We start from the raw sequence: 26,171 nt of genomic DNA, 5'->3' as shown, positions 1-26,171 counted from the left end.
ATATATTAAAGAAAAAGCTTAAGAGATTTATAATCAAATACAAATTAACCACTTATAATGTGTGATAAAATAAACTATACTGTAAAATTAAAAATAGACATCCTCAGAGAAAAACATTCATCCTTTTATTTCTATTATTACCTATAATGCTTTGATTAGTCTGGCTAATTATATAAAACCCTTTTCTTTTTATATTCTCCCCTGGTCGGAAAGACCTAACAAAAAACACAAACCTACACAATAGAACAAAAAAGCGGCTTAACTACCTTGGTATTTGACGCCCGCGGGGCACTGGTCCTCTCGATATCTATTCCGAAATTACTTAGGGATGTCGTTCTTAATCCTGCTAATCATCATCTGACTAATTTTCTTTCGTTCGCTTCCAGGGCGGAAAACTGATCTGGAGAATCTGTTTTGTCTGGTAAAAAATACGATCCTGAAGATAAATTTCAATGACAGGCACACAAACAGGCAGACTGTTTATTAAGTATGATGGACAGTAAGGTCATCCTAAAAAGGACACTGAGGATATTTAACGTCCGCACCTGGCCTATTCGGCCTTATCGCACGTTTTGATTCTCAAGATGAGAGCTGACTCCCTAGATAGAGAAGGCCACTCTACCTCCCAGAGTATTGGGGCTTCTTTAGCGTAGAAAGCACCAGATCCATTCCGGCGGCGGTTTTGTTTAAAGTGGAATTGCTAACCAACCCATAGAGGAGACCACCTGCGGTAAAAGCGTCCAATCGAGCTCAGCCTACACCTACGTTCAAAGCATACTCGAGTAGGAGCAACCGATTCACTACCCCCATCCGCCACTACTCACNGCCGTGGTCGAGAACTCGAGGTGAGCCGTAATGGGAATTCGTACACTTGCTACAATACTCGATCGTTTGTTGAAAATTGATTACGCAAATCCTCTTTTTTGCATTATAAAACATTGCTAAAATATGCAATTCTAAAAAAAATAATAAAAAATAGAGATTTTTTAAATTGTGAAGGTTGGTGGAATAATCTGAATATTTCATAGCTCTTTTTAGACCAAGCAGGTCGACAATTGACTAAATTTTCACGGTCAGGTCATACATTCTTTATTGTCTTTTAAATGGTATATGGTATCCATGTGAAAAGTTCTTTATTACTGTATTAGGTAACTTGAGTATCTAGAAAAATTGATCAGTTTAGTTAGTATACGTATTGAATATTCGACGACCTCATGAAGCCATGAATGACTCCATTTTTCCCCAATTCCTCCGGTCTCCTAGCTAACTGGAGGAGCTCCTGGACTCAGTCCTCAGTTCTGCCAACCCATCTTGGAACATGCTGTACGAGTCCCCGATTGCATTTGTCTCCGCCTTCGCTCCCTCGTGGAAAGCGGTTCTTCATGCCCGGGACACTTACTTCAACTTGTCACGATCGCACAACTAAGTAACTTACTTTCTTTTGTTCTCGTTTATATGCCTGAGTGGGAGCTGAGAGTGATCTTCCAAAGCAAAGTTCCAAAGGAATTCAAGATCACTCCTTGCCGTCAATACACTCCATTTTTTCTCAACTCCTTTGGTCTCCTAGCTCGCTGGAGGAGCTCCTGGACTCAGTTCTAGTTCTGCCAATCCATCGTGGAACAAGCTGTACGAGTCCCCGATTGCATTTGTCTTCGTCGTGCCCGGGACACTTACTTCAACTTGTCACGATCGCACAACTAAGTAACCTACTTTCTTTTGTTCTGGTTTATGTGCGTGAGTGGGAGCTGAGAGTGATCGTCCAAAGCTAAGTCCCAAAGGAATTCAAGATCACTCCGAGCTATCAATACACTCCATTTTTTCTCAACTCCTTTGGTCTCCTAGTTCGCTGGAGGAGCTCTTGGACTCAGTCCTCAGTTCTGCCAGCCCATCGTGGAACGAGCTGTACAAGTCCCCGATTGCCGGAAAACCTGGCGACTCCTGCCAAAGAGTTTGGTCTGGAACTGGATGATCCGATGCCGCAGATGTATTTATTATCTTGTTTATAGTATTTATTATAAGCGATGATATATATTATACAATGTGGGCGACCAAGACCCGAGGGGTTAACTCGTTCCCCATCCCTAAAAGATCCGGGACTTGGTCGGTTCACGTGTCCTGCATAAACCTCTTGGACTTGTTCACAAACCCCAAGATTTTGGACCATTTTATCTCGGGGAGTGATTTGGTGATGTCCTCTCCTTCAAAGATTTCAAATCTAGACTTAGCGTACCTATCACACTCTGCGAGGTAGTGCCTTGCCGTTTCTTCTTTTATTTCGCAGAAGCGGCAAAAGGGATCTGGTAGGATACCCATTACGAAGAGGTGTCTTCTCAGTGGGCAGTGGCCCGTCAGGATACCTATCATTTCTTACTTATTCCTTTCCTTGAGATAGAGAATAGCCATTTCGATTCTGCTGGTTTGATCGCCTTAACAAACTCTTTCAATTGCCTGTGTCCGGGGGATAAATTCCACTCCCTAAGGAATTGTTTCATGTCCCAGTTATTGGGCATGAAACATATTTGGCAGTTCGCTGTGCTCATAGAGTGAGGTAACACCGGTTGTGGCCTGACAAACGCAGTATTAGAACCTTCTTTGGCTAGGCCATCCGCCATTTCATTGCCATGGTGTCCTTTATGTGCTGGTATCCAAATAAGGGTCACCTTTTTCTCAAACCTGAAAGAGATCCTATTGATAAGATCTATAGTTTCCTCCACCAGTCGTGAGGTTGACAAATCTTTTTGTAATGCCCGAAGACTAGCCTGACTGTCAGAAAATTTTAATACTTTTTCCCTTAATTTTATTTTCCATAAATGTTCTACAACACACATTGATGGCCCAGATTTCCGCCTGAAAAACGAAAGTGTTATTGCCAAGAGGGGAGGAGATGCTGATTCCTAATTTTGGTATGTAGATTCCTGCACCACTACCTCTTACTTTGATAAGTAATCCATCTGTGTAGCAGTCTATGTTACGATGGTCATCATCCAGACTATAATTATAATCGCAAGGGGTGACTACCTGAAAGTGCTTTTTCCCCGAAGGGGTTTTAATCTTTTTATCACTAACGCTTAATAATTGACCGTTAACCTTACTCAATAGTTGAGAGATTTTCGAGTGACCTATGTTATTGCACTTATGATTCCAGCTGCCCTCGCTAATTAATCTGTAGCAGCTGATTAGTGCTCTGACCTTAACCTCAATGTGAAGTGGTGTGGTATTGGTTATGATTTCAAGTGCTAGGGTGGGTGTAGTTGAAAATGCTCCTGTCATCATCAAACAACCTAGTCTTTGAAATGACCTTAATTTATTACTATTCCCTTTATTTTCTAGACCTTTCCACCACACTAAAGCTGCGAAAAAGAATCTAGGTAGAATAATTGCCATTTGGCTACCCATGGTTTGATGCCGCATGTTTTACCGACAATTCTCCTACATTGATATAGTGCTTTTCCTTTATATGTTATTAATATGACCTTTCCAATCAAGTTTCCTGTCAAGTGTCACACCAAGAAATTTGATGGAATCCACTAACTTTAATTCTATGCCCTCAAATTTAGGGTTTTTAAAATTACCTAATGTTCTTCTCCTGCTAAACATTATCAATTCTAGTTTAGCAGGATTAATTGATAAATCTTTGTCACAACACCACCTATAAAGCAATCCCATGGCGTTTTCCATCAGTAGTGAAAGAGTCAAGGGATCTCTACCTAAAATATAAGCGATGATGGGGCGTTATTAGCCAGGCAATCAGGCTCAGCTTAAAGAAAAATCCATGGAAATCCTGGCCACTCCTGCCAAAGAGTTTGTTAATGAACGGCGCTCATCGCCTCAATGTAAATGTCCCCGGTTCGACTCCAGCCGACACAAATGATTTTTTTAAACACCCGCACCCCGAGGGTTCATATAACCTCGTAGTTGAAATACCTTCGTAAAAAAACAAAAATGCATTGGCCCTGGTAAATCGTTGTGTGTTATCGTCGGATGGGATCAATATTTTAAATTAGCGTTTTAATTAGGATTTTTCCAATTAATAAAAAAAAAAACATCGGCAGTATAGGAAACGGTCTGATAACCCGAGCTCATGCGCCGGTTTATCTGGCTTAGGGATCATTATTACACCATCGATCTTCCATATTTGAGCCACATATTTAAATCTGGTGGTTGAATCCTAATCATCTTTTTTCAGAAACTTTGACATAATCGACCAATGATCAGGTCGTATACAAGGGTTCTTTTGCTGTTTATTTTAGCCTTGAAAGTGTATTTTTCTAGACTTCTTTGATTGTCACTGCCGGAATTTTGATATTATGTTCACGATGTGAAATTTTATCTAGTCGTTGCTACATGCTTATGTATGTGTCACGTTCAGATTTAAATGAACCCCCAGGCCCACACACACTCAAACAGTGAAAGGAGTAGGGGCCAAGAAAGGGCTATTTTTTTCAAGTCCTAGAACCGATCCCTTTCTGGCTTGTGTGGGTAAACAGCTATTTTTGGTAAAAAGAAAAATTTGTGTGCACACTATTCAAGTGAGTTTATTTTTATTACTTTGACGTCAAAATAAAAAAAGAATAATTGTAATTTAGTTTTAAAAGGGTATATATTTTTATAAAGAAAAATAAAAGAAATAATATTTCATTTTAAAAGTTGTGTTAATATTTTAATTGTATTTTCTAATTTGGTGGTCAAAATTTTAATACTAATACTAATACTAATAATAATAATTTCTTTACCTTTCTTTATGTAACTATAAAAAGAGAATCAAATTTCATTTTAAAATTAAGGTTTGTAGATGTGAGATAGGTTTGTTATGGGATAAAAGGATTCTTTAAATTAAAAATAATAATTAATAAAATATATTGTCATTTTATGTGAAAATAAATTGTAATTAAAGATTCAAATTTAACAAACATTTGGTGTCGTATTTACTTTGGTTTAAATGAAATATAAAAGGTGCCTGATCGATAAATGAAATAATTGTAGTCAGGTCCGATCGTAGAAAACCTCTGGGACCTTGTTTTCGGTTTTTCGAATTCAGGGTTGGGCCCAAAAAAAAGAAGAAGAGACACGCTATATCACATATGTATTAGAGATGTGAGTATTAGCCAGATAATATGCAAACCAGTCTTGTTTTGGTTATCCTTTTTTGATTCTTTCACTTTATTGTAATAGGTATCTCAAACTGAACGTAATTGAAACAGGTTGATAAAATTATTCAATATCATAAAGCATACATATAACAAAGTGTCAAGCATTCAATGAACCCATAGAAAATTTGTAAAATTTATTATCATTTACTCATCTTTATAATCAATTATAGTCACGGATCTTTCGGGAACTTTGCTATTTCGCTTGTGACGTAGATTGTAAGCTATTGAAATATTTTTCGTCCTTTGTCCTTGTTTGCCTACAAGAGGATTCGTTGCTTCCCTGTTTTCTAAAACCGACAAACCTCCATTGGGACAACAGCTCAATACATTGTTACTATGTACCGTGCAAATATTCGTGCTTGTTTGACTGGCGTTTTATCTTTGTAGGGAATAAAAAAATCGAATACGGATTCGAAGTAGAAATCCGGTTAAACTGGCCAGCTTGAATTACGTTATGCTGATTAACTTTTTTTTTAAATAATAAACAAATAGGGTGAACTTTTTATATATAATGCGTCCAGGTATTGTTGAATTTATTTGGCTTCATTTTGCAACGGTTTATTATACTTGAAATTCTTATAACAGCGTTACAATTTCTAAATACTGGTTCTACTTTTGCCTCTACCTTGCAGGATTGCTATAATTTCCTTTATTAATAGATAAATCGTTTGTATTCACAAGGCTAACGTTGAAGCTCTGGCAGTCTTAACATAAGTCGGTAAAGTCAAATAATGTAAGGCATTCTCTGCACCTGGGGCAATGAAACTGAAAATTGTCAGTTTTAGTGGCGTTTAATTCACGACGCCTTGCAAAAAGGGCTTAACGCTCCTCTGACGCAGAACACGGAATGCCAATATTAAACTTTAACTGCGCGCGACCTTTGCATGTTCCTGTAAAGAGGTCATAAAAAGAAAAATTAAGGAAATTCATTTTAATTAATGATATATTGAACTTATGGTACACGCATATTAGGATTAGTTTAATAGATTTTTTTTTATTATTTTTCCAATTATTTTGAAACTAGTTTTTCATATAATCGGATAAAAAAATCTTAATTTATGAGTTGACACTGACGTTAATTAGAAAATGAACTAAATTTCTGCAACCAACATAAATTTCGTCATATTTTTTGTAATCATGTACAAATAGATTTATTATTGAATATATATTAACGCAAAGGGTCAAAAAAAATATATGCAAATAAATACTCCAGTCTGGAATGGTATCAGGTGGAAGAAAAAATTCACTAGTAATAAAGCGTACAAATAAAGAAACTGTTCGTTCTAACTGGGAGAAATGTTAGAACAAAGCTGTTACTTCATTAAGACTTTTTTTGCTCTTGCGTGACCTGGTTCTCCAAGAACCTGAACCAGAAATGAGGAATCGTCCTTACACTTTTATGAAATGTGCTGTTGAAACACGGCCAACTGCTTCTGGAACAAAGCCCGCCCAGATGCAGAGAAAGGTTTTTTTTTATATGTCCTAGGAGAGTGTCATGCCTTGGCTGCTTACAGTGAGCGTGTAGGGTGCCGCTGGATTTAACAAGGGTTTCTCGAGCACAGTAGCGAGTTTCTTGGTCATCTGTTCCGCTTTTTACAGCCTGTGTTTTTTATTGTATACGTGTATGATGTGTGTTGTCTGAGCTCGTGTATTTATTAGTGTGAGCGGTGAGGGGCTGATGGTAAAATATAGCCTCTACATGGCGGACTTGTGAAAATACACTAATGACCTTAATTTAGAGTAGCTTGATACTGTTGGGTGCAGGTCGATGGAGAAATATCGAGTACACCGATTATCCAGAATGAACAAGTGTCACAACAATAAAAAAAAAAAGAATTGCTAATTTTAAACTTATGTTGAGGTGAGCGGCCCAAGAAGAAAAGTCCAAAAGCTTCGTTTTAAACGAAAAACAATAAATTGCTGTTGGTCTGGGACGCCGGAAAGAATGTTACTGACACACACACAAAAAAAAGATTATGTACCTGATGAAGGACGTGAGACGTCCGAGCGAGGTCAATAAATGTTTTGAACGAAGCATTTGGACTTTTCTTCTGGGGCCGCTCACCTCAACATAAGTTTAAAATTAGCAATTGATTATCCAACGGCCGACTAATACAAGGACACACACACACAAAAAAAAAGAATATTTTACAAGAGAGATAGAAGGAAGTTTACTTTTTTTGTTTATGAATTAACTAATCGCTATTGTAGCTGTTGGCTGTAAAAACTGTCTTGATCCATCTATATTGTCTTTCACTTGAATAAGACAAGGGAAAAATTCAAAATGTTTAAAATTCCAGTTGTCCTACCCCTAAAAACTACCGCTTTTTGAGTTGTATCACCTTTCTTGCATATATATTGGCTCTCGTTATTTTAAGTTAGGTCGTTTGCCGTAACGATAATGGTCGTCAATGAATGACTATTAATTGTTTTGTTATATTAACAGACAACATTCAAACCTAACAAGCGAGCATAAATATCCACGTTTAACTGAGATTATTTATGACCCAAATGTGCTTTCTTCTTGAAGTCAGAAATAATTAGTTATTTAGAAAACAAAATTAATTATTGAAATAAAGGTTTTATTGATTATTAAAAATATTGGAATTAAAACAATAAAAAAACATTATGTTTAGTGATCTGATTGACCAAATTACTTCTTTCAATTAATTATTCTTTGTATGTAAGGTCTGGTTGAAATGAAAAAGCTAGTGTCACGAACGGGCTTCGAACCCACGAGCAGCATCCTGGGGAAGAAAACTGCAATTGGGAATTGCTTTGCTGAGGACATCGAAGGGGTACAGAACGGCTTCTACCCACGCTCTATAAGTGCTAATGATAGCAGCACCCATTGTCGTGGTCATAAAATGCCATATTGCAAAGAGAGAGCTGAAGAAAGGATTGCTACCAGGCATAGAGGAGCATGAAGCGTATTGGCTAAGGAATACACCCAACAGCCAGCGCCACATTTTTCTCAACGAATGGAAAACCGACACCTGGCAAAGCAGATGGGAAAATAATGTCAAGGGCAGACTTACGTATGAGTTCTTTCCCATCATTAAAGAAAAAAAACGCAGAGTTGGGTGCAAACAGATTTTCGGTCCTCACAAATGCTTACGGGGCATGGAAACTGTGCAGTTTATACGCACAAATTCAAGGGAACTAACTCCCCAAACTGTCAGTTATGCCATGTTCCTGAAGACGTACGACACAAGCTATTCTTCTGCCAAACTTCGTACAACTTCCCAGCTCGTGCTCTAGACACCGCCGCTCGCAGGCCTTTTCCGGCGATTTATTTTCTTTTCCCGTCTGACCTTCCCCGACCATGTCCTGGCTCTTCGGGATCAAACGGGCGGACCAGGTCGGACTCGAGCTCCCTGAGGCGACGCCCGCTGACGGAGGGGCCGGGGACACCGGCAAGGTCGACTTGTCCAAGATTGACGACAAGACGAAGAAGTTGATGGAGGCGTACAGGTTCGACTCATCAGCGCTCGAGCGGGCAGCTAAAGCCGCTAAGGAGCTAGAGAAATCACGGCACTCAAAAGAAGCGCTAGAGTTGTCGAAGCTCCAAGAAGTGACAAAGCAGCAAGAGATGATTTCTAAAATCAAGAAGTACGAGATGATGATGGAAAAGGCGAAAGTTGAGCAGAAAAGGGTTGACGCCGAGGGGAAGAGGAAGACGCTCACCGAGGAGACGAAGCACCATCAATCACGCGCAAATTACCAAGACCAGCTGGTCCGTAAGAGGTATGAGGTATGCTTCAGCAGCGGAAGATGAATGACGAGAACCTGCGCAGTCCGGAGGAGTCGGTCGCGAAGCAGGAAGCGATGCGCCGAGCGACGATCGAGCACGAGATGGAGATGAGATCAAAGGTGGACGCGAAGAAGCTCGATGCCGAGATGATGGCCAAGGCGAAGGCAGACCGTGAAACCAGAACCTCTACCTCGAATACCCCAAACTGTCAGTTATGCAATGTTCCTGAAGACGTACGACGCAAGCTATTCTTCTGCCCAAACTTCGTACAACTTCGTCAAGACCTGCGAAACAGTTTTCACAATATATTGCCTCCAAGATTGAAAGAAAGCGAAACGAACGTATCATATGTTCAAACAGCTTACACAGAGCATACTAGTGGGTAGTAAACCAAGTACGTGAACAAACTTTCTAAATCATACCTGTGATGAAACTGTGATATATTTAAGTGTATAACTTTTTTTCAGATAAATCCGGCCTGGTTACTTATTTGAAAATAGGTTAACATTGTTATACCATACGTAAGACTGTGATTGTTCTTAAGTGCTTAAATTATTATATTTATATAATTTTGTAGTTTTTTATCATTTTTAATTTTCTAATTTTATGAAATGATTGTATAATATTATTTTACGAAAAAGGATAACCAGCAAGGGGGGCCTATTAGATTAGGTCAGTTTAATTAATACAGAGAGGAAAAATATATATACCCTAACCTTCCTCGTGCCCGTTGTTTAGAGCGAAGCATAAGGAAGGCGTTATGCTTCCATTTTCCCCCATACAAGAAAATAGGTTAGTCTAGAGGCCGAGGTCCGCCAGTATGGGGTCTCCCTCAGGTACGGCTGGGTGGTTGATGGAAAAAAAAAGAACCCACGACATTCGGCTCAATAACCCGCTGCTCTACTCTCATAGCTCAAGTGGTTAGAGCAGCGGCTTATTGAACCGAAGAACGTGGGTTCGAATCCCGCTCGTGACACTAGCTTTTTCATTTCAACCAAGACCTTACATACAAAGAATATTTTAAAAAACGTTGAACCTATAAAATAATGTAAAAGTGAAAAACAAAAACTGAACTGATGGAAAACAATATTATAATTAAGAAAATTATTAAAATAAAATAAATGAAAGTAAATTCACGAGCACTCTAGGATCAAGGTATGGTTTTGAAGAAAAAAGCAAATTCAGTTGTTACTGCCAAGATTTCGACCTATTTTAAGGTCATCAACAAGGCCTATGTTAATTTCCCATATTTGTACAATTGACTTAACGTTTGTTTTTGGTAATAGGAAAATGTGACTTTGGTTCAACATAAAATCCTTTACTAAACAATAAAAAAATAACTCGAAATGTGCCAATTTTCGTGAATGGAGTCAGTACGTTCCTGCCAATTCAAAATTGAAACATAGTGCCTTCTGTGTGGTGATTAGTGACCGTTAGTCGATGATTATTCGGAAATCGTGAGATGCGGTCTGGTGTGATGTAGGTTTCAGAAAAACATTTTTGGGGCACTCTCTCTCAAAGATGATCTCAATAAAGATCGAAACGTTGGCACTATATAAAAAATGTTTTTCTGATACCTACATCACACCAGACTGCATCTCACGATTTCCGAATAATCATAGTGCTTTCTAGCAGCTAAGAGTCCACGTACAGTTGAGTCTTTTTTCCTAGAGCAACACACCCAAATATTTCTAAATTTAAATACTAAATAATCAGGTTTTTATAATTTTTCGACTTGTGTAACTTTCCTTGTGGGTGTGCGATATGTAAATGTATTTATATGCGCGATTGGACTATAGGTTAGTAGGTGGCTGAAATTAACTATTGCCGAAATCTCTTGGAGCCCAATACCGTGGTTGGGAAGCGACGATCTCCAGATTATTCAAGGGTATTACTTGACACTCAGCTACATAGCGAGGTATGCGAACACTCCTGAGGAAGAGACGAGCAAAACCGGAAATGACAACCCTGCAAGTTTAAAGTCCAATTTAGTAATTTTTTTAATAGGTAGGACCTATTTTTGAAACCTCCTCTCAACTTGAGTCAGTTCAGGTTTTGCTATTTTAATTAACAAAAGCCAAGTAAAGAACGATAAATAAAATATGTAGTAACATTGGTTTAATTTATAACCGGCATAAAATAAACAGACAAGTTTTAAATCTATTTATGTGAGCCATAATTCAAAAATATATTAAGGGGACTGTTAAATCACACGTGACAACAGGTGAATTGTGACGGTCGGGCGTTGGGATAAATCAGGAGTCGGAGGGCGCCTAGGACAGCCGTCCAACTTCCGATTGATCATAAATCACGATTTGAATAATTGACGCTAACTAAGTCGCAGCCGTGAATGGTGTTGGGCGTATCATCACAGCGTAACGTCTCTTCTGTTCTCAGCCCTGCCGGAAAAAGGTCCGACGATCGACGGAGGCCGGCCGAGGTATCAGGTCGGCGAGATGGTGGACCTCAACTGTACCTCAGGACCGTCCAAACCGCCTGCCCAGCTCATCTGGTACATTAACGGCGCACAGGTTAGATAAATTAAGCTTGTTTTTACTTATTTCCTACATAACAGTTAATAAAAACAAGAGACAAATTAAGGGTTTAATTTTCATTTATCGTGAAAATAAAAAAGTCAATTATATATATACTGACAGGCAAAAGACTCCGCCCAATTGATTTTTTTTCATTTTCACGATAAAACAAAATTCTATCCTTAATTTGTTTCTTATGTTTATCAATAAATATTTGTTTATGCTATGTTTTAAATTTGGAATATCCATTAGACGTACAATTAATCCTTAATCCAAAACAAGGATGAAGAATTTTTCAATGTTTACTTTTTGCTGAATTTAAAATGTTATTCAGTCTCATTTGAATTCTGAAGGAAGAAACTGTTTAGTGTTCTTCTTTGGTTTCTTAATTTCAATTTTTAAACTTTTTTTAAAATTTATTTATTTGTAGCCTATACATACTTGTACATAATACAAATGTGATCACAATGTATATTGTTCACCGCTCGGTCACAGCACTAACACTGATGCCAGCGCTGCACTCGGGGGACGCATGCCATGAGAAGCCAGCCATTGCTGGCACTCATTTTAATAGATTAAGGGGCAAGGAGGTCTCGGGGCCATCGTCGTTTTAGGCGACGTGGTAGATTCTCGGGATGGGAATATGTGGAGAGGGTTCTAGTGGTAGGGTTAGGATGGATCGATAGGTTGGTATGAAATTTTTGGAATCGGAAATGGATCAGTTCGTGGACAAAAGGAACGTTGAGGTCTTTGTGGATAGTGAGGTTAGAGACGTAAAAAGGAGCTTTGACGATTTGTCTGAGGAGTTTTGATTGGAAGGACTGGATACGCTGGATATTGGATGGTTTGGCGGAACCCCACATTTCCACACCGTATGTCCAAAGTGGTCGCAGTAAAGTCTTGTATAAGGTCAGTTTAGTGCTGATGGTTAACCCGGATTTTGGTCCTAGTAGTCTGCGTAATTGTCCAAGTCTTCTGTTGAGTTGGTGTCTTTTAAGTCTTGTGTGGGGATTCCACGTCAGTCTGCTGTCAAGGTATAGTCCTAGGTATTTGGCTTGAGTGGAAGTCGGTATCTCTTCATTGTTGATGTATAGTGGAGGGCAAGACTGTTTTTTCAAAGTGAACGTACATTGGATGCACTTTTCTCCGTTTAATCTTGTCCTCCACTTTTTGCCCCAACCTTCGATGAGCTCAAGGTGTTCTTGGATATTAGAGGTAGCTTGGGTAGGATTCAAGTTAGAGGACAAAATTGCGGTATCATCCGCGTAGGTGGTAATGTTGGTATGGGGGTGAGTAGGTAGGTCAGCTGTATAGATGGTATAAAGGATAGGACCAAGGATACTCCCTTGTGGGACACCGGCTTGTATTGGCCTGATTTTAGAGAACTCGTTACCGCACCTCACTCTGAAGCAGCGGTCTGTTAGGTAGGATTTCAGGATAAGGTATTAAGGATTGGGTAGGAAGCGTTTGAGTTTATAAAGCATGCCCGGGTGCCACACCCTGTCAAAAGCTTGTGCTACATCTAGGAACGCACCCAGGCAATACTCTTTGTTCTCTCTCTTTTAAACTTAAAAATGCCAATTAGTTCTGAGGATTTTGTGCATGATGTGGCACTTATTGATGATGGACGTTCATTAGGTATGCCACTATTTCCGTCGGAGTTTCTTACGAAACACTGCGAGATGCCGTTAGACATTTTACAGAAACTGGGTACTACCATAGAAGCCCAGGTTCTGGTCGCTCTAGAGTAACATAACCAGATGGTGGTTTGTTGACTTTGAGAATTTTGCAAAACCGGCACCTTCCTGGTGTTCAAGTGATTCATCAGCTGCAGGAAGTTCGAACCAAATTTCTGAACGCACTGCTCGAAGAAGATTAAATCAGTATGGCCTGATGGCTTTTGGCCCCGTAAAAATAGGAGAATTGACCAAAACACTCAGAGCTACACGTCTCGCATTTGATCGAGAACACAGCCATTGGTATTTGGACAATTGGTCTGGTGTAAGTTTTACAGATGATTGTAGATTTGCTCTACGATTTCCAGATGGGCGTGAAAGAGTGTGGAGAAGGCGAAATGAAAGGTACGAAGCCTGTAATTTTCCCCAAAGCCAACTTTTTCAACGTAGTTCAGTGATGGTGTGGGCTGGAATTTCAATGGAGAGACACACAGAGTTGGTTGTTGTTCGTGGAGGGTCTTTCACGGCCACTTGCTATGTGGATGAAATTTTGGAACATCATGATGAAAATGATGAAATCAGCTCCCGTCCACATGTCGCTCGCATATAAGAATAAAATAAAAGTGATAGCCTACGCAAAAAACAGGGAAAAAAGGAGAAACAACAACTGCCAAAATGCGAAAGAGAACAGAAAAACCGGTTATACAATAGAAATCAAAAATTAAACTCATCAATTAATTCATATCTGTAGTTCCATGCATGCCCGGCGTAACGAATTAAGGGCCGCGAATTTGAGCCACTCAAAAACCGTAACAGGTCAACCCTGGGGAGAGTGAAACATCCGAGATGCAACAACCGAATCTCACCCAGGGATGAGCACTCCGCCAAGAAGTGGCATACAGTTTCAATAGAGCGCGAATTACACAAAGTACAGATTCCCAATTCCCCTTTGATCCGAACAGCCTAGTTTAAGTGCAAAACCTCACGTCTTTGCTTCAATAGCCATCGCAACTCATTGAGACAAAGACCGTCAAAATTATCTTTATGTAGATCGAACAATGCAGGAGAATTTGTACCTCCTTGTAAAGTGTGAGATGCGTAGATGCTTGGACACGTGACCGGCATTCTTCGTGATGCAAAGAGACATTTCCTGACTGGTAGAAAGTATGCCGAGGCGTCTTGGAGATGTTATTAAGGCAAGAGGAGGAAATACGCGATATTGAGATGTTAATCAAAACTGAAAAACAAATTTTATCTGTCCATCTTTTTTTAAAATTTTATATTTCCTTTTCTTTAGCAATATACATTTTTTGACTTTTTGATAAAACGATTAAATTATTAAACGTTAAAAAAGTGAAACTTAGATTAATATATAAATATATGTATATACAAATCAAGCTAAATTACACGTGGGTGGAAATTTTTGCCTGTCAGTGTGTGTGTATATATATTCAAAATTAATCCTTTTTAATTGAAAATTAACCCTTTATCGGTTTAATTACCCATTGCTAACTTCAAATTTACCTTTTTTTAATAACAAGTTAACATTTTAATCTCAAATTACATCTATTTACTTCTCTCTTCTAATTAAGAAAAAAGTTTCGAGGATGATATGAAACATAAGCATGTAAAAGAAAATTGCAGCGTATACAGAAACCCCTAAGAAAATTTATCACCATCAAAAATTCAAAGGATTCCTCTTTTGGTTTCAGAAATTTTACAAAAAACCGTGTTTATTTTGTATTTTTTTTAAATCTCAAATTAAAAGAACAATTTTTATATTTTAAATTTTTATGGCATTACTCATGGTTTTTCGCAAAAAAAAAAACTATTTTTTAACTGCAAAATACCTCAATTATATTCGTATTAACCTGTTTTAATATTAAATTAACGATTTTTTTACAGTATTAAAACACTGTACGAGATGTCATGAAAAATGTAAAGTAAACTTCCTCTAAATTTGAATAAAAATTGTATTTATAAAATGTACAATTAATATTAAACGTTATGTATCATAAATTATAGTTACAAAGAAAGACGGTTTTGATGAAACCGATTGTTTTATATTATTTTAAAATCTCGTTCCCTCTCGTTAAAAGAAGAAAAATTTGTGTTTAATGTTTTTGTAAAAAATGTAATTACAATTCAAATGAAACTTAAATTTAAATATTAAAATAAAAGGGTCTTCTTTTTTATAATGGTTAGAAATTTCTTAACCAAATAAATGTAAACATAGCTCAAGTTAACGAAAAACAGTCCTTTATTTGTATATTTTAATTTAAATAAATTTTAATTTTAATTACATTTCATTGGAAAATTCAAATACAGGAATGTTACTTTACGTCCATACCAACGTACATTCCATACCAAGTTTTAGATTTCTTTGATGTTTTAAACAAAAGGTTTAATTTGAAGTTAAAAAGAGCTATTTTGAAGTTAGGTTATATTGAAGTTTGAAGCTGTTAGTTTAAAATCAAAAATTCTCTATTTCATGTAATAAAGGCTAAAGAGTCCAATTATTTTCGATTTAATTTTTTTGCAAATGCAGGAATTTTACTCTACGAGATTAAAACTTTTTTTTAAGCTGGCTACTTTTGATTCTCGCGACAAATGAAATGGCCACGGAGAACTTTAGCGAAGAAATACTTTATTTAACTTATTAACTTCACTAATTTTCGTGGTCCGCTTGAACAAATAATTAAGGTTTTTAGTAGCTAGCTTTAGTAGATAACTCAAGTGGTAGAGCAGCGGCTTATCTAGCCGAACGTCGTGGGTTCGAATCCCGCTCGTGACATTGAATTTTTTTATCTCAACTAAAACCTTAATGAAATGAACAACAAATAAGTAAGTTCCCTTCACGGATTTGTTTTATTTTTATTTTTTAATAAATGGTGTAAACAGGTCAAAATAAACTTCAAAATATACATGTTTAAAACCGATCATGGAACTTTTTTCATTCGTTAAAAGTTTATGATACGCCAGAAATACAAAAGTCATATTATAAAAACAATTCATTAACTATTAGACAACTGAAGCCCACCGATGGCAATATTTTATTTTTTTAAAGGTTTTTTATTTCAATGAATTTATATTTATTAAAGGTATTGGTTGAGATACAAAAGTCAGCGTCACGAGCGGGATTCGAATCCACGACTCAACCTGATCTCAACCTGATGAAAAATGGCAAAAAAGGAGGGACAATTCAAAAGGTGGGGTTGAAATGGGAAATTGGTGTCCGAGCGGATCGAAGTCACCGATACTCAAGTGGTAGAGCAGCGGCGTATTTAGCCGAAGGTCGTGGGTTCGAATCCCGCTCCTGACGCTGACTTTTCTATCTTAACCAATACCTTTCATAAATATTAATTATTTGAAAAAAGTTAAATTGGTCAATCGGACCACGAACTGTAATGAGTTTTTTTATTGCATTTACGTTTTAGTGGTGAAAGTTACTTCTTTAAATTAATTGTTCTTTTTATGTAATATCTTGGTTGAGATAAACGTTTTTTATTGCAATTTTCGTGTCTTAAATATGAACAATTTCAAGAGTTTCCCTTTTTTTCGCTTACGCAATTTATTACCATGTTTGTGTATTTTTATGGCATCGATTGACATATTTCTGAACTAAATTTGAATAAGGTGACGCATATTTATTTTATACAGTAAGTTCAATAAATGAAATATTTGTGGTGATTTTTGACCGTTAATCGATATTGATTTAGAAATCGTGAGATGCGGTCTGGTGTGATGTAGGTTTCAGAAAAACATTTTTGGGGCACTCTCGACACGACACGCAAGAATGGCATAATTACGCATAAAACAAACATTTTGAGCACTGAAGATGATCTCAATAAAAGATCGAAACGTTGGCACTATAGATAAAATGTTTTTCTGAAACCTACATCACACCAGATCGCATCTCACGATTTCTAAATGAATAAAAAATGAAATATTGTTTGTTCTGTATCACGTGCGTTTCCACGGTATTCTTTTCAATATTAACCTTCTTCGGCTTTTAATTGAAGATTATTTGGAATTAAATTACAGCCAAATTGTTGTAAATACCTCCAAAGTTGGCTTCCCTGTTTTCAATCATTCAACCTTTTTATACGCTTAATAATTAAAAAGATCAAAATAGTTTTGTTTTATTTAATTCTGTCGTAAACTAATTAAACAGTGGAGATGTTTTATTAAAAATTGTAAAAATATATAAATATTTTATATTGAAAATGTGGTAATGACAGGATAAAAATGTGTCTAAATGGTGCACTATAATATAAATTAATGTGGGTCTGGGGTTTTACACCTTGGTCGTAATCTTGTATTATCTTTTATTTCAACATTTCTATGTTTAAATACTAAACTTTATTGTCGAACTTAACATTTAAAGGTTTTTTAACCTTTTCATTTTTATGTTTACGTTCTTTACTTTTTACTTCTTCTTATTATTTCTTGTTCATAGTGTTTAATACACTCCATAGTCGCAGAAGGAAAAATTAACTGTATACTAAGTTTAATAATAACGAATGTATACTTTAACCTGTTTACATTGATGGGAGATATGGTAAGGTCGTCGGGTTGAAATCTTATAAAAAATTTAAACGAAAAAAAAATTGTCTTCCTATAATTTATTTACATTACCAGATTCGATTTTTTGGCTTTTTTTCCGTATGGCTCTCCAAACCAACATATATAATCATATATAAAATATAAAAACTCTGAAATTTAGAAACATATGAAAGCATTTTAAAATTAGAATGAAATAAATTATTAAGATTTTTTTTCTTTTTATGTGAAATTTACATTTTCAAAGCTGAAACTGCTCAATTAGAACCGAAAACCTGCACTTGAAAAATCAATAAAAATCGTGAGAAGGAAACATTTTAATTTTTTTCTACGAGCATAAATCGTTATTTACAGATAAAAAATATTATTTTTCATATATTAATTTCATTGTTGCTTAACACGAAAACAAATGTTCTACAGATACAACGCGGAATAATCAAAGAAGAAATAAGAAAAATAAGTAAAATATCTAAATATAAAATATCTAATAAGAAAAACACAGCTTTTTTTGCTTATTGTATCAAAAATTCGGTAATCAAAGTAGCCAAAATTTGGATTTGACCTCATTGTCGTGACTCGAGCATTGTAAAACACTTAGATAACAACTTTTCCTGAAATCAGTGTAAATTAATTTTTTGACTGATAATTTCTACTACCTTTCTGCCTGACAGACACTCCTAGTTGATCTAACATCATTTTTCCCAAAAGCTGGATGACGTATTTTCACAGTTCAAAATTCGTTTTAAAGAAATTATCACCTGCATTGTATGTAACATTAAAAGCCGACTATTATTTCCATTAAAAAAAAAGTTTATTTCTAATTTCTAATTTTGTTGTTTTGTGTATTTTCTTATAGAAATAGTTTGTATATTTTAATGCTACATATGTCCTTAAAAAGCTGTTTGACGTTAAAATCCTTTTTAACCATTATTTTTAGCCATTTTTTAATCATATATCTTTAAATCAGACATTCCGAAAACCACTTTTTAAAAATCGGAAATGTTTTAGGAGAAAAAAAATAGATAAATTTATATATAGGGATACTAAACGTACTAAAACGAAATGTCAATGTAGTTTCACAAAAAATAATTATTCTGTTGTTTACTCGAAAAATATTAGTTTGTAGAAATTTTTTGGTTATTGATAAACTTTAATTGGTTGTATTATTGTTGTAATATTTATATATTATATTTACTAATATATTATTTATATATTCACTAGTTTTCGTGGTCCGCTTGACCAATTAATATTTTTCAATTGGTTAAGGTTTTTAGTTGAGATAAAATGGTCAGCGTCACGAGCGGGATTCGAACCCACGACCTTCGGCTAAATACGACGCTGCTCCACCACTGAGTGGCGTATTTAGCCCAAGGTCGTGGGTTCGCTTCCCGCTCATGACAATGACTTTTTTATCTCAACCAAAGCCTTAATTAAAGATTAATTAATTGAAAAGAATTTATTTGGTCAATCGGACCACGAATCCTAACAGATCTAATGTTATAACTTTTACTAAAATATTCTCGCAAGCAAATCTTTGAGGATTATTTCATAATTACTCACTTTTCAAGTATTCCGTGTTAATTGCATGCTTGTCTTTTATTTATTCTGTGTTTCACCCCCCTTTTTGACTGGAGTGTCAATGTTGACAGGCTAATGGAACGCTGTTACGCGGCCCGAGGACGAGGGTGGTGAAAGGAGGACTCGAGGAGACAACCCTGGGGCTCGAGTTTAGAGTGGAAAGAAAACACTTCAGGCGGGGCCACTTGAAACTCAAATGTCTCGCGAGCATCGCCACAATCTACTGGAACTCGAATGAGGAGAGCGTCGAGGGTGACAGGCAGCAAAGGCCGCCGGCCCTGGAGGTGAAGGACAATCTACCCCATTCCTCCAGGACGGACAGAGTACTCGGTAAGTCAGTTTAGAAAGACCGATCTTTGATTCAAATAGAATCGTTTTCAAAATAAGAAAAAATCGCTAAACGAAGAACAACAGCAAAGAAATAAAAATGTGAGTTTCTTACTGAGAACATTAATGTAATATTTATATTATTCCCTTATTTTATTTTATTTTTTACTTTTTCAATGCGTCACAAATATTCCATGAATGCAATATACATTTTCCTTACATAATCATTTCCACACCGTTGTACATACACATTTCCAAGCTGCATTGTAATAATTTTTGAACGATTTTTTCATTATGCGTTCTATCAATTTCAGGGGAATAAAATATAAAGTAATCCGTTTCTATACTTATAATAATATAACAAACACTCAAACAATTTATCTCTCTCTCTTCCTCTTTTTTAATTTTCTCTCTATACATACACAATCTATCTACCGATCACTATTTTCGCTTACCCACTTTTTCTTATCCCTCTCTCTTTTTCTCTCTTTATTTACCTCTTTTATCTCCTTTCCCTCAGATTGAAATTTATTATGATTATGACGGTTTATACTTATTTCTAAAGTTATATAACTGTTATAAAAAATTAAAATAGAAAGTAATTTCACACAAGTTTTCGGCGTCGAAAATAGTCTAAACCATCATGACTTGTAGGTCTTTCAAAACTGAATAGGCGCCCCCTTGAAACAATGTTGTATCTGCTTTCGCTCGCTCACCATCTCTCTCTCCCTCTCCCACGCTCTCTCTCTCACTCTCTCTCTCTCTCTCTCTCTCTCTCTCTCTCTCCTTCTCCCACCCACTCTCTTTCACTCCCACCCTCGCTCTCTCAATCCCTCCCTCTCCCTCTCCCAGCCTCTCTCACGCGCGCTCTCTCTCTCTCCCTCTCCCTCGCTCACTCTCTCCCTCTCTCTCCCACTCTCTCTCCCTCCCTCCTACCCTCTTTTTCTATCTCTCCCACACTCTGTTTCTCTCTCCCCTCTCGCTCTCTTTCTCTCCCACCCGCTCTCTCTCTTTCTTTCACCCTCGCTCTCTCTCTCCCTCCCTCCTACTCTCTTTTTCATCTCTCCCACACTCTTTTTCTCTCTCTCCCTTCTCGCTCTCTCTCTCTCCTAACCGCTCTCTCTCTCTCTCTCTTTCACCCTCGCTCTCTCTCTCCCTCCCTCTCTCAGCCTCTCTCACGCGCTCTTTCTCTCTCTCTCCCACCCTCGCTCTCCCTCTCTCTCCCTCCCTCCAACCCTCTTTTTCTATCTCTCCCACACTCTTTTTCTCTCTTTCTCTCCCCCTCTCGCTCTCTCCCTCTTTCACCCACTCTCTCTCTCTTTCTCTCAGTTTCCCTCCTTTTTTTGACACTCTCTCTCTCTCTTCCACCTCTCTCTCTCTTTCTCTCAGTTTCCTCTCCTTCCTTTGTTACTCACTATCTATTTTGTTTTCTTTCTACTCTCTCTTTTTCTCTCTTTTTTATATTTTCCGTTTTCTCTATCTCTATCTCTATCTATATCTATCTACCTATCTATTTCCTTTTTCTGTATTTGTTTTTCTACATCGGAAGAAAAAGAAAAGTTGTACACTCAACCTAATAAAGACAGTCAATATCACTCTTTATGGACCATCAAAAGGAACTGGAATAAGAAAAAAAATAGGCTAACCAATGAAGATAATAAAATGCCAATACGCGCCTGAAATACCAAAGCGGGGTGGATTTAATGGCAAAAAAATGAAAACTGATGTTCTTCAACATATCTGCCAGATATCAGTTTTTTAATTACGAAAATTTAAAATGATCCAATTTGTAAATTTTGAAACTGTAAATAGTACCGTTATAGAAAGAAGCTTTGTTTTTTGTACTGTTGTAGCGCCTTGAATTTCTTTGTTGTTTTTAATTTGTTCACTTACTTTTTTTTCAGTTTCGACCATAACCGGTGGTGTGTCGACAGCATTGCTCAGCGTTATGACCCTTTTTCTCTCGTTGAACAGCGTTTTCTTTCTCAGCTAGTCGTTAAACTCGAACGTCGAGTCAAGGACAATAAATAGAGTTCAAGGGCTACCAATTATGTTGTATTATAAAAAAAAGTGATATTTTTAAATTTGTATTTCCAATGTAAAAAGCAAATCTTATTATTGTATAGAGTTAGTGTTATTTCTGTATTTCTAATGCGTGTTTTATTACGGCATGCAAATGTCTGAGGAAATTTATTCAATATACTTTCAGTTCTTTTTTAAGAAGATTTTAAAATTAATTTCTATTGCTTGTTGAATTATTCGCTATTTTATAGTGAAGGTTTCTTTTTGTACACTTTACAATCCTCTATGGAGAAAATTAACATAACAATATGATTCATGTACAATAAAAAAAAAAAAAGGAACAGAAGGATTTCGGTTTAAAATCATAGACATAACAATATTGTTTATTTTATGTTCATTATTTTGTATATATATTTATATATGTATGTCCAATTTGTAAAGCTTATGTACATAAAGCGATATAATAAAGTTAAAAATAATGAAAATATATTTACATTTATTACATCTTCCATATATTATTTTCAAGTTTATAATTAAAATTTCTTTTTGAGAGCTACAAAAATTAAAATTCCCTTTTACACTTAGAACACATGTTTTTTTAAATGCTTAAAACATCAAATTTGAAACCGTCTAAGTTATTAATTAAGAAAATATATTTGAATACTTGTAAGTTTGGAAATGTTTTGTACAAATAATAGCTAGAAAATTGTTAGTGGGAGTTTTCTTTTTAAAGATCGTCTCAGAAATGAATCGATCCAGTTTGCCTCATGTTCGCATTTTCTTTCTGTAAGCAATTAAGAAATTGAGCAACAAACGGATTAAGGTAATATAGCACCAGGTCTTATCCTTTATTCTCTATACATGGATTACAACATGAACGAACTTTTTTATCCATAAAGTTGATTATTCTGATGAGAGTGCAATCGAATTAAATTAATTTTTCAATATTTTTAAATCTACGTTTATGTGTAAAAAAAAGTATTAAAGATTAATTTTAATGATTTTATTTTCTAAACATTATGCGAACATTAAGGAGACGTGTCATGGAACACCATAGTTTGTGTATCTGTACATGTTGAAATAATATTTTGCAATAAACGAACGTTTAAATGTCCAATCTACTTTTCAGTTTTAGAATTTATTTACAAAACTTTGTCACCTGAATAATCGCTCGTGCCTGTCAAATAAAAATTTGAAACGTCAACGTCCACACCGAACGATAATTACGAAACGATATCACATGAGGAAGGGAGGGTTGACCCATTCGTATCAGAAACAAATTATGGGGTTTCCGGAAAATCGGCCATATTTTCGGATAAGGCCGGGGATATGCAATGAAATAAATCAGTCTTCCATTGACTAAACAAATTTATGTAGCGGAGTATCATTTTTTTGGCGTTTACGGTGACTAGACGGGGGATCGACGGCCTCAGCTGCGTAGCTACCTCAATTTGAGCGGGCTCAGGACCAACGCTATGCTGTAAAGGCTGTGAAGGCTGCACAACACGCTGCATCTACTTCCGACAGACGCTGAAAAAAAGAAATTATATATATCAAAAAATAGATATTTAAAAACAAAGCAATAACGTGGATAGAAAATGAATTTACAATTCTCAATTATTTTTGTTGTTTTTAAGTTCAATACACATCCAAAACTAGTAAATTTCGCTTCAGAAAATATTGTATATTTGCTTTAAATTACATTCGATAATTTTTTTTATAAAACTAAACTTGATAAAATAAAATCTTTTTTTTTTACTGTATTTGATATAATTTACAGAAAATGATTTTTTTTTCTAATCTTAGTTTCTTGTATTCACAATTTCGTTCCCTTTTCGTTATGTAGTTTTGAAAGTAAAAATAAAAGATATGAAATTATTGTTTTTTTTATTATTAACGCGTTATTAAATTTTTTTACATAATTCACTAATTTCGTGGTCCGCTTGACCAATTAATACATTACAATTAATTAAGGTTTTTAGTTGAGATAAAAGATAAAAGATTGCCATTAGATTGAAAAATGGCAAAAAGGAGGGAAAATTAAAAAGGTGCGGTTGAGATGGGAAGTTGGTGTCCGAGTGGATCGAGGTCACGATAGCTCAAGTGGTAGAGCAGCGGCGTATCTAGCCGAAGATCATGGGTTCGAATCGCACTCGTGCCATTGACTTTTTTATCTCAACTAAAAACCTTAATTAATTGTAATATATTAATTGGTCAAGCGGACCACGAAATCAGTGAATTTAACTATCAATTTATTGTACTCGTTTCGGCGGTACATATACTAAAATTGGAATAATTTATTACACGGTTTTGCTCATAAAATTTAATTAACAATTTATTCCATAGTTTTGCTCGTAAAATTACACCATTTTGTAATGTCGGGTAGCATCAGCGCCGAACATCGTGGGTTCGAATCCCGCTCATGCCATTAACTTTTTTTCATCTCAACTAAAATCCTTAATTAATTGTAATATTTACATAATATACATGCATATTTACAATATTCTAACTTTACAAAGTATAAAGTATATCCATCAAGTAGATTAAACTAAAAACTAATATTTTCCATGTTTTCATGGCTTACTCGTTATATATGTGGTTTTTTTTATATACAGTTAAAGAAATGAAGAAAGTATGAAAGATGTATGAAATTTTAATATCGGTTTGAATTTTCTTACTAAGTAGCAGATTTTTCTATTTTTCAACCCTTTTTGATTTCCTTTTTTTCAACATATTTTTATATAAATTATGTACCAATATTTTATGAAATTATTAAAATCTGTGGTAATTGAAAAAAAAAACACACGACATTAAATATAGCCGAAGGTCGTGGGTTCGAATCCCGCTCGTGACACTGACTTTTTTATCTCGACTAAAAACCTTAATTAATTGAATTTAATATTGCATTAATCCTTATATGTTTAGCGCTGATAATTGATGTGTTTAATTACTTTAATTAATTGTACTTTTTATCGAATGTCTTGGTTGAGTTTAAAAAGTTAATGACACGTGCGGGATTCGAACCCACGACCTTCGACTTTAACTTAAAAAAAATAGGTGTTTAATATTTTTTAGTCCAGTTTAAAAATTTTATTTTTTTTTGGAGAAAAAATATTTATACATATAAACAGCAGTACCTCAGGCCCAATTCAAGTTCAAAATTTGTGTATCAATTTTGAACAAACGCTTTTTTAATATTCTACTACCCGTGCGCCAAAGTTTAAGTTAATAATAGTTTAATAGACATAGATGGCGTAATTCATTTAAAATTTATTACGTGTTATAATTATTATTACTTACCGAGTACTCGGTCGGCTCGCGACGAGTGAGGTTGGTTGTCTTTGACTTCAAGTGCAGGTGGCCTCTGTGGCCGATCACCTTCCACGCTTTCTTCGTTCGAGTTCCAGTAGACCGTAGCTATACTCGCGAGGCACTTGAGTTTGAGATCGCCCCTTCGAAAGTGCCTACGCTCCACCCTGAACTCTAGGCCGAGGGTCGTCCGTACCAAGCCTTCCCGCCCTTCGTACTTGAGGGTCGGTCCTCTCAGGTAAGAGCCGTTAGCCTGTAACAAAGAATTTCCGCTTATCAGGCCGGGTTTAATAAAGGTGAGCTTTATCGGCACCAGCCAATGGCCGCGTCAATAATGACCTTCGAAAGTGTTCACTGGGGAAATAAGATAAACCTCGCATTCGTTATAATATTGATCCCACTTGTCCTCGTATCCCTAAAACATTACTAACCAAACACTAACGCCAATCAAGGTTATAGGGGTGTTTAATTGTGTCACAATATCGAATTAACTGCTAAAACGTACTATTCACTCTGCTTAATTATGCAATTATATACGGGAAAGCCATTCATACCAAATTTCGTTGATCTCTTTCACAACGTATGTCAAAATGTTGATACAAGGTGATAGTTAATCAGGTCGCGTTTTGAAAGACATTTTACTACAAAAATGCAATTGTAGAAGGCTTGATGTTTATATACAATATTTTGGCATATCATCGGACCTGTTCCAAGTCTTGCGGCACGACTGCGGGCACAGATCGCCTGTTCCGGTTACCTCAGGGCTATGGAATATTTAAATGTATATATATTTTTATGTATGTTTGTGTTGTGTCTGTTTGACTTTACGTTAAGTTATTGGAATGAACGTAATTCATTAGCATGAAAGGAAGGGGTGATTTAACCCCGCCCTGAAGGATATAGAGTAATCGTGGGGAGTGAATGTGACCAGAATTCTAGGTTTCTCTCGAGTGTTATATTTATGTTAATTTTGGTAATGAGTTTAATTTATTAGCGTGAAAGGAAGGTGTTGCTTATAACTCCGTCCCGAGGAATATCGAATACTCTAGGGTGAGTGTATGACGTCCCGAGAGTAAGAGTAATTTATTAGCGTGAAAGGAAGGGGTTGCTGATAACCCCGCCCCGAGGAATATCGAGTACTCTGGAGTGAGTGTATGACGTCCCCATAGTAAAAGTAATTTATTAGCGTGAAAGGAAGGGAATGCTTATAACCCCGCACCGAGGAATACCGAGTACTCTGGGGTGAGTGTATGACGTC

General features: G+C 36.2%; 2 protein-coding genes across 2 annotated transcripts in view; one reads left to right on the top strand and one right to left on the bottom strand.

Moving 5' to 3' along the window:
• The window catches only part of LOC106670091, a 212,776-nt gene extending 190,835 nt beyond the window's left edge, over positions 1-21,941 (top strand). Inside the window, exons 5-7 of the mRNA XM_014400106.2 lie at positions 11,302-11,435; positions 19,327-19,585; positions 21,487-21,941. Coding sequence (XP_014255592.2) covers positions 11,302-11,435; positions 19,327-19,585; positions 21,487-21,575 — 482 coding nt within the window. The 3' untranslated portion in view covers positions 21,576-21,941. The remainder of the gene's footprint in view (positions 1-11,301; positions 11,436-19,326; positions 19,586-21,486) is intronic.
• Positions 21,942-22,183: 242 nt separating this feature from the next.
• Positions 22,184-26,171, bottom strand: part of LOC106670093 — a 295,520-nt gene continuing 291,532 nt past the window's right edge. Inside the window, exons 5-6 of the mRNA XM_014400108.2 lie at positions 24,905-25,166; positions 22,184-23,134 (exon numbers count right to left, since the gene is read on the bottom strand). Coding sequence (XP_014255594.1) covers positions 23,046-23,134; positions 24,905-25,166 — 351 coding nt within the window. The 3' untranslated portion in view covers positions 22,184-23,045. The remainder of the gene's footprint in view (positions 23,135-24,904; positions 25,167-26,171) is intronic.

This window comes from Cimex lectularius, unplaced genomic scaffold (genome assembly GCF_000648675.2).
Source record: "Cimex lectularius strain Harlan isolate CLEC.00 unplaced genomic scaffold, Clec_2.1 scaffold49, whole genome shotgun sequence".
NCBI classification, from domain to species: Eukaryota; Metazoa; Arthropoda; class Insecta; order Hemiptera; family Cimicidae; genus Cimex; species Cimex lectularius.
This window is presented reverse-complemented; position numbering and strand designations above follow the sequence as displayed.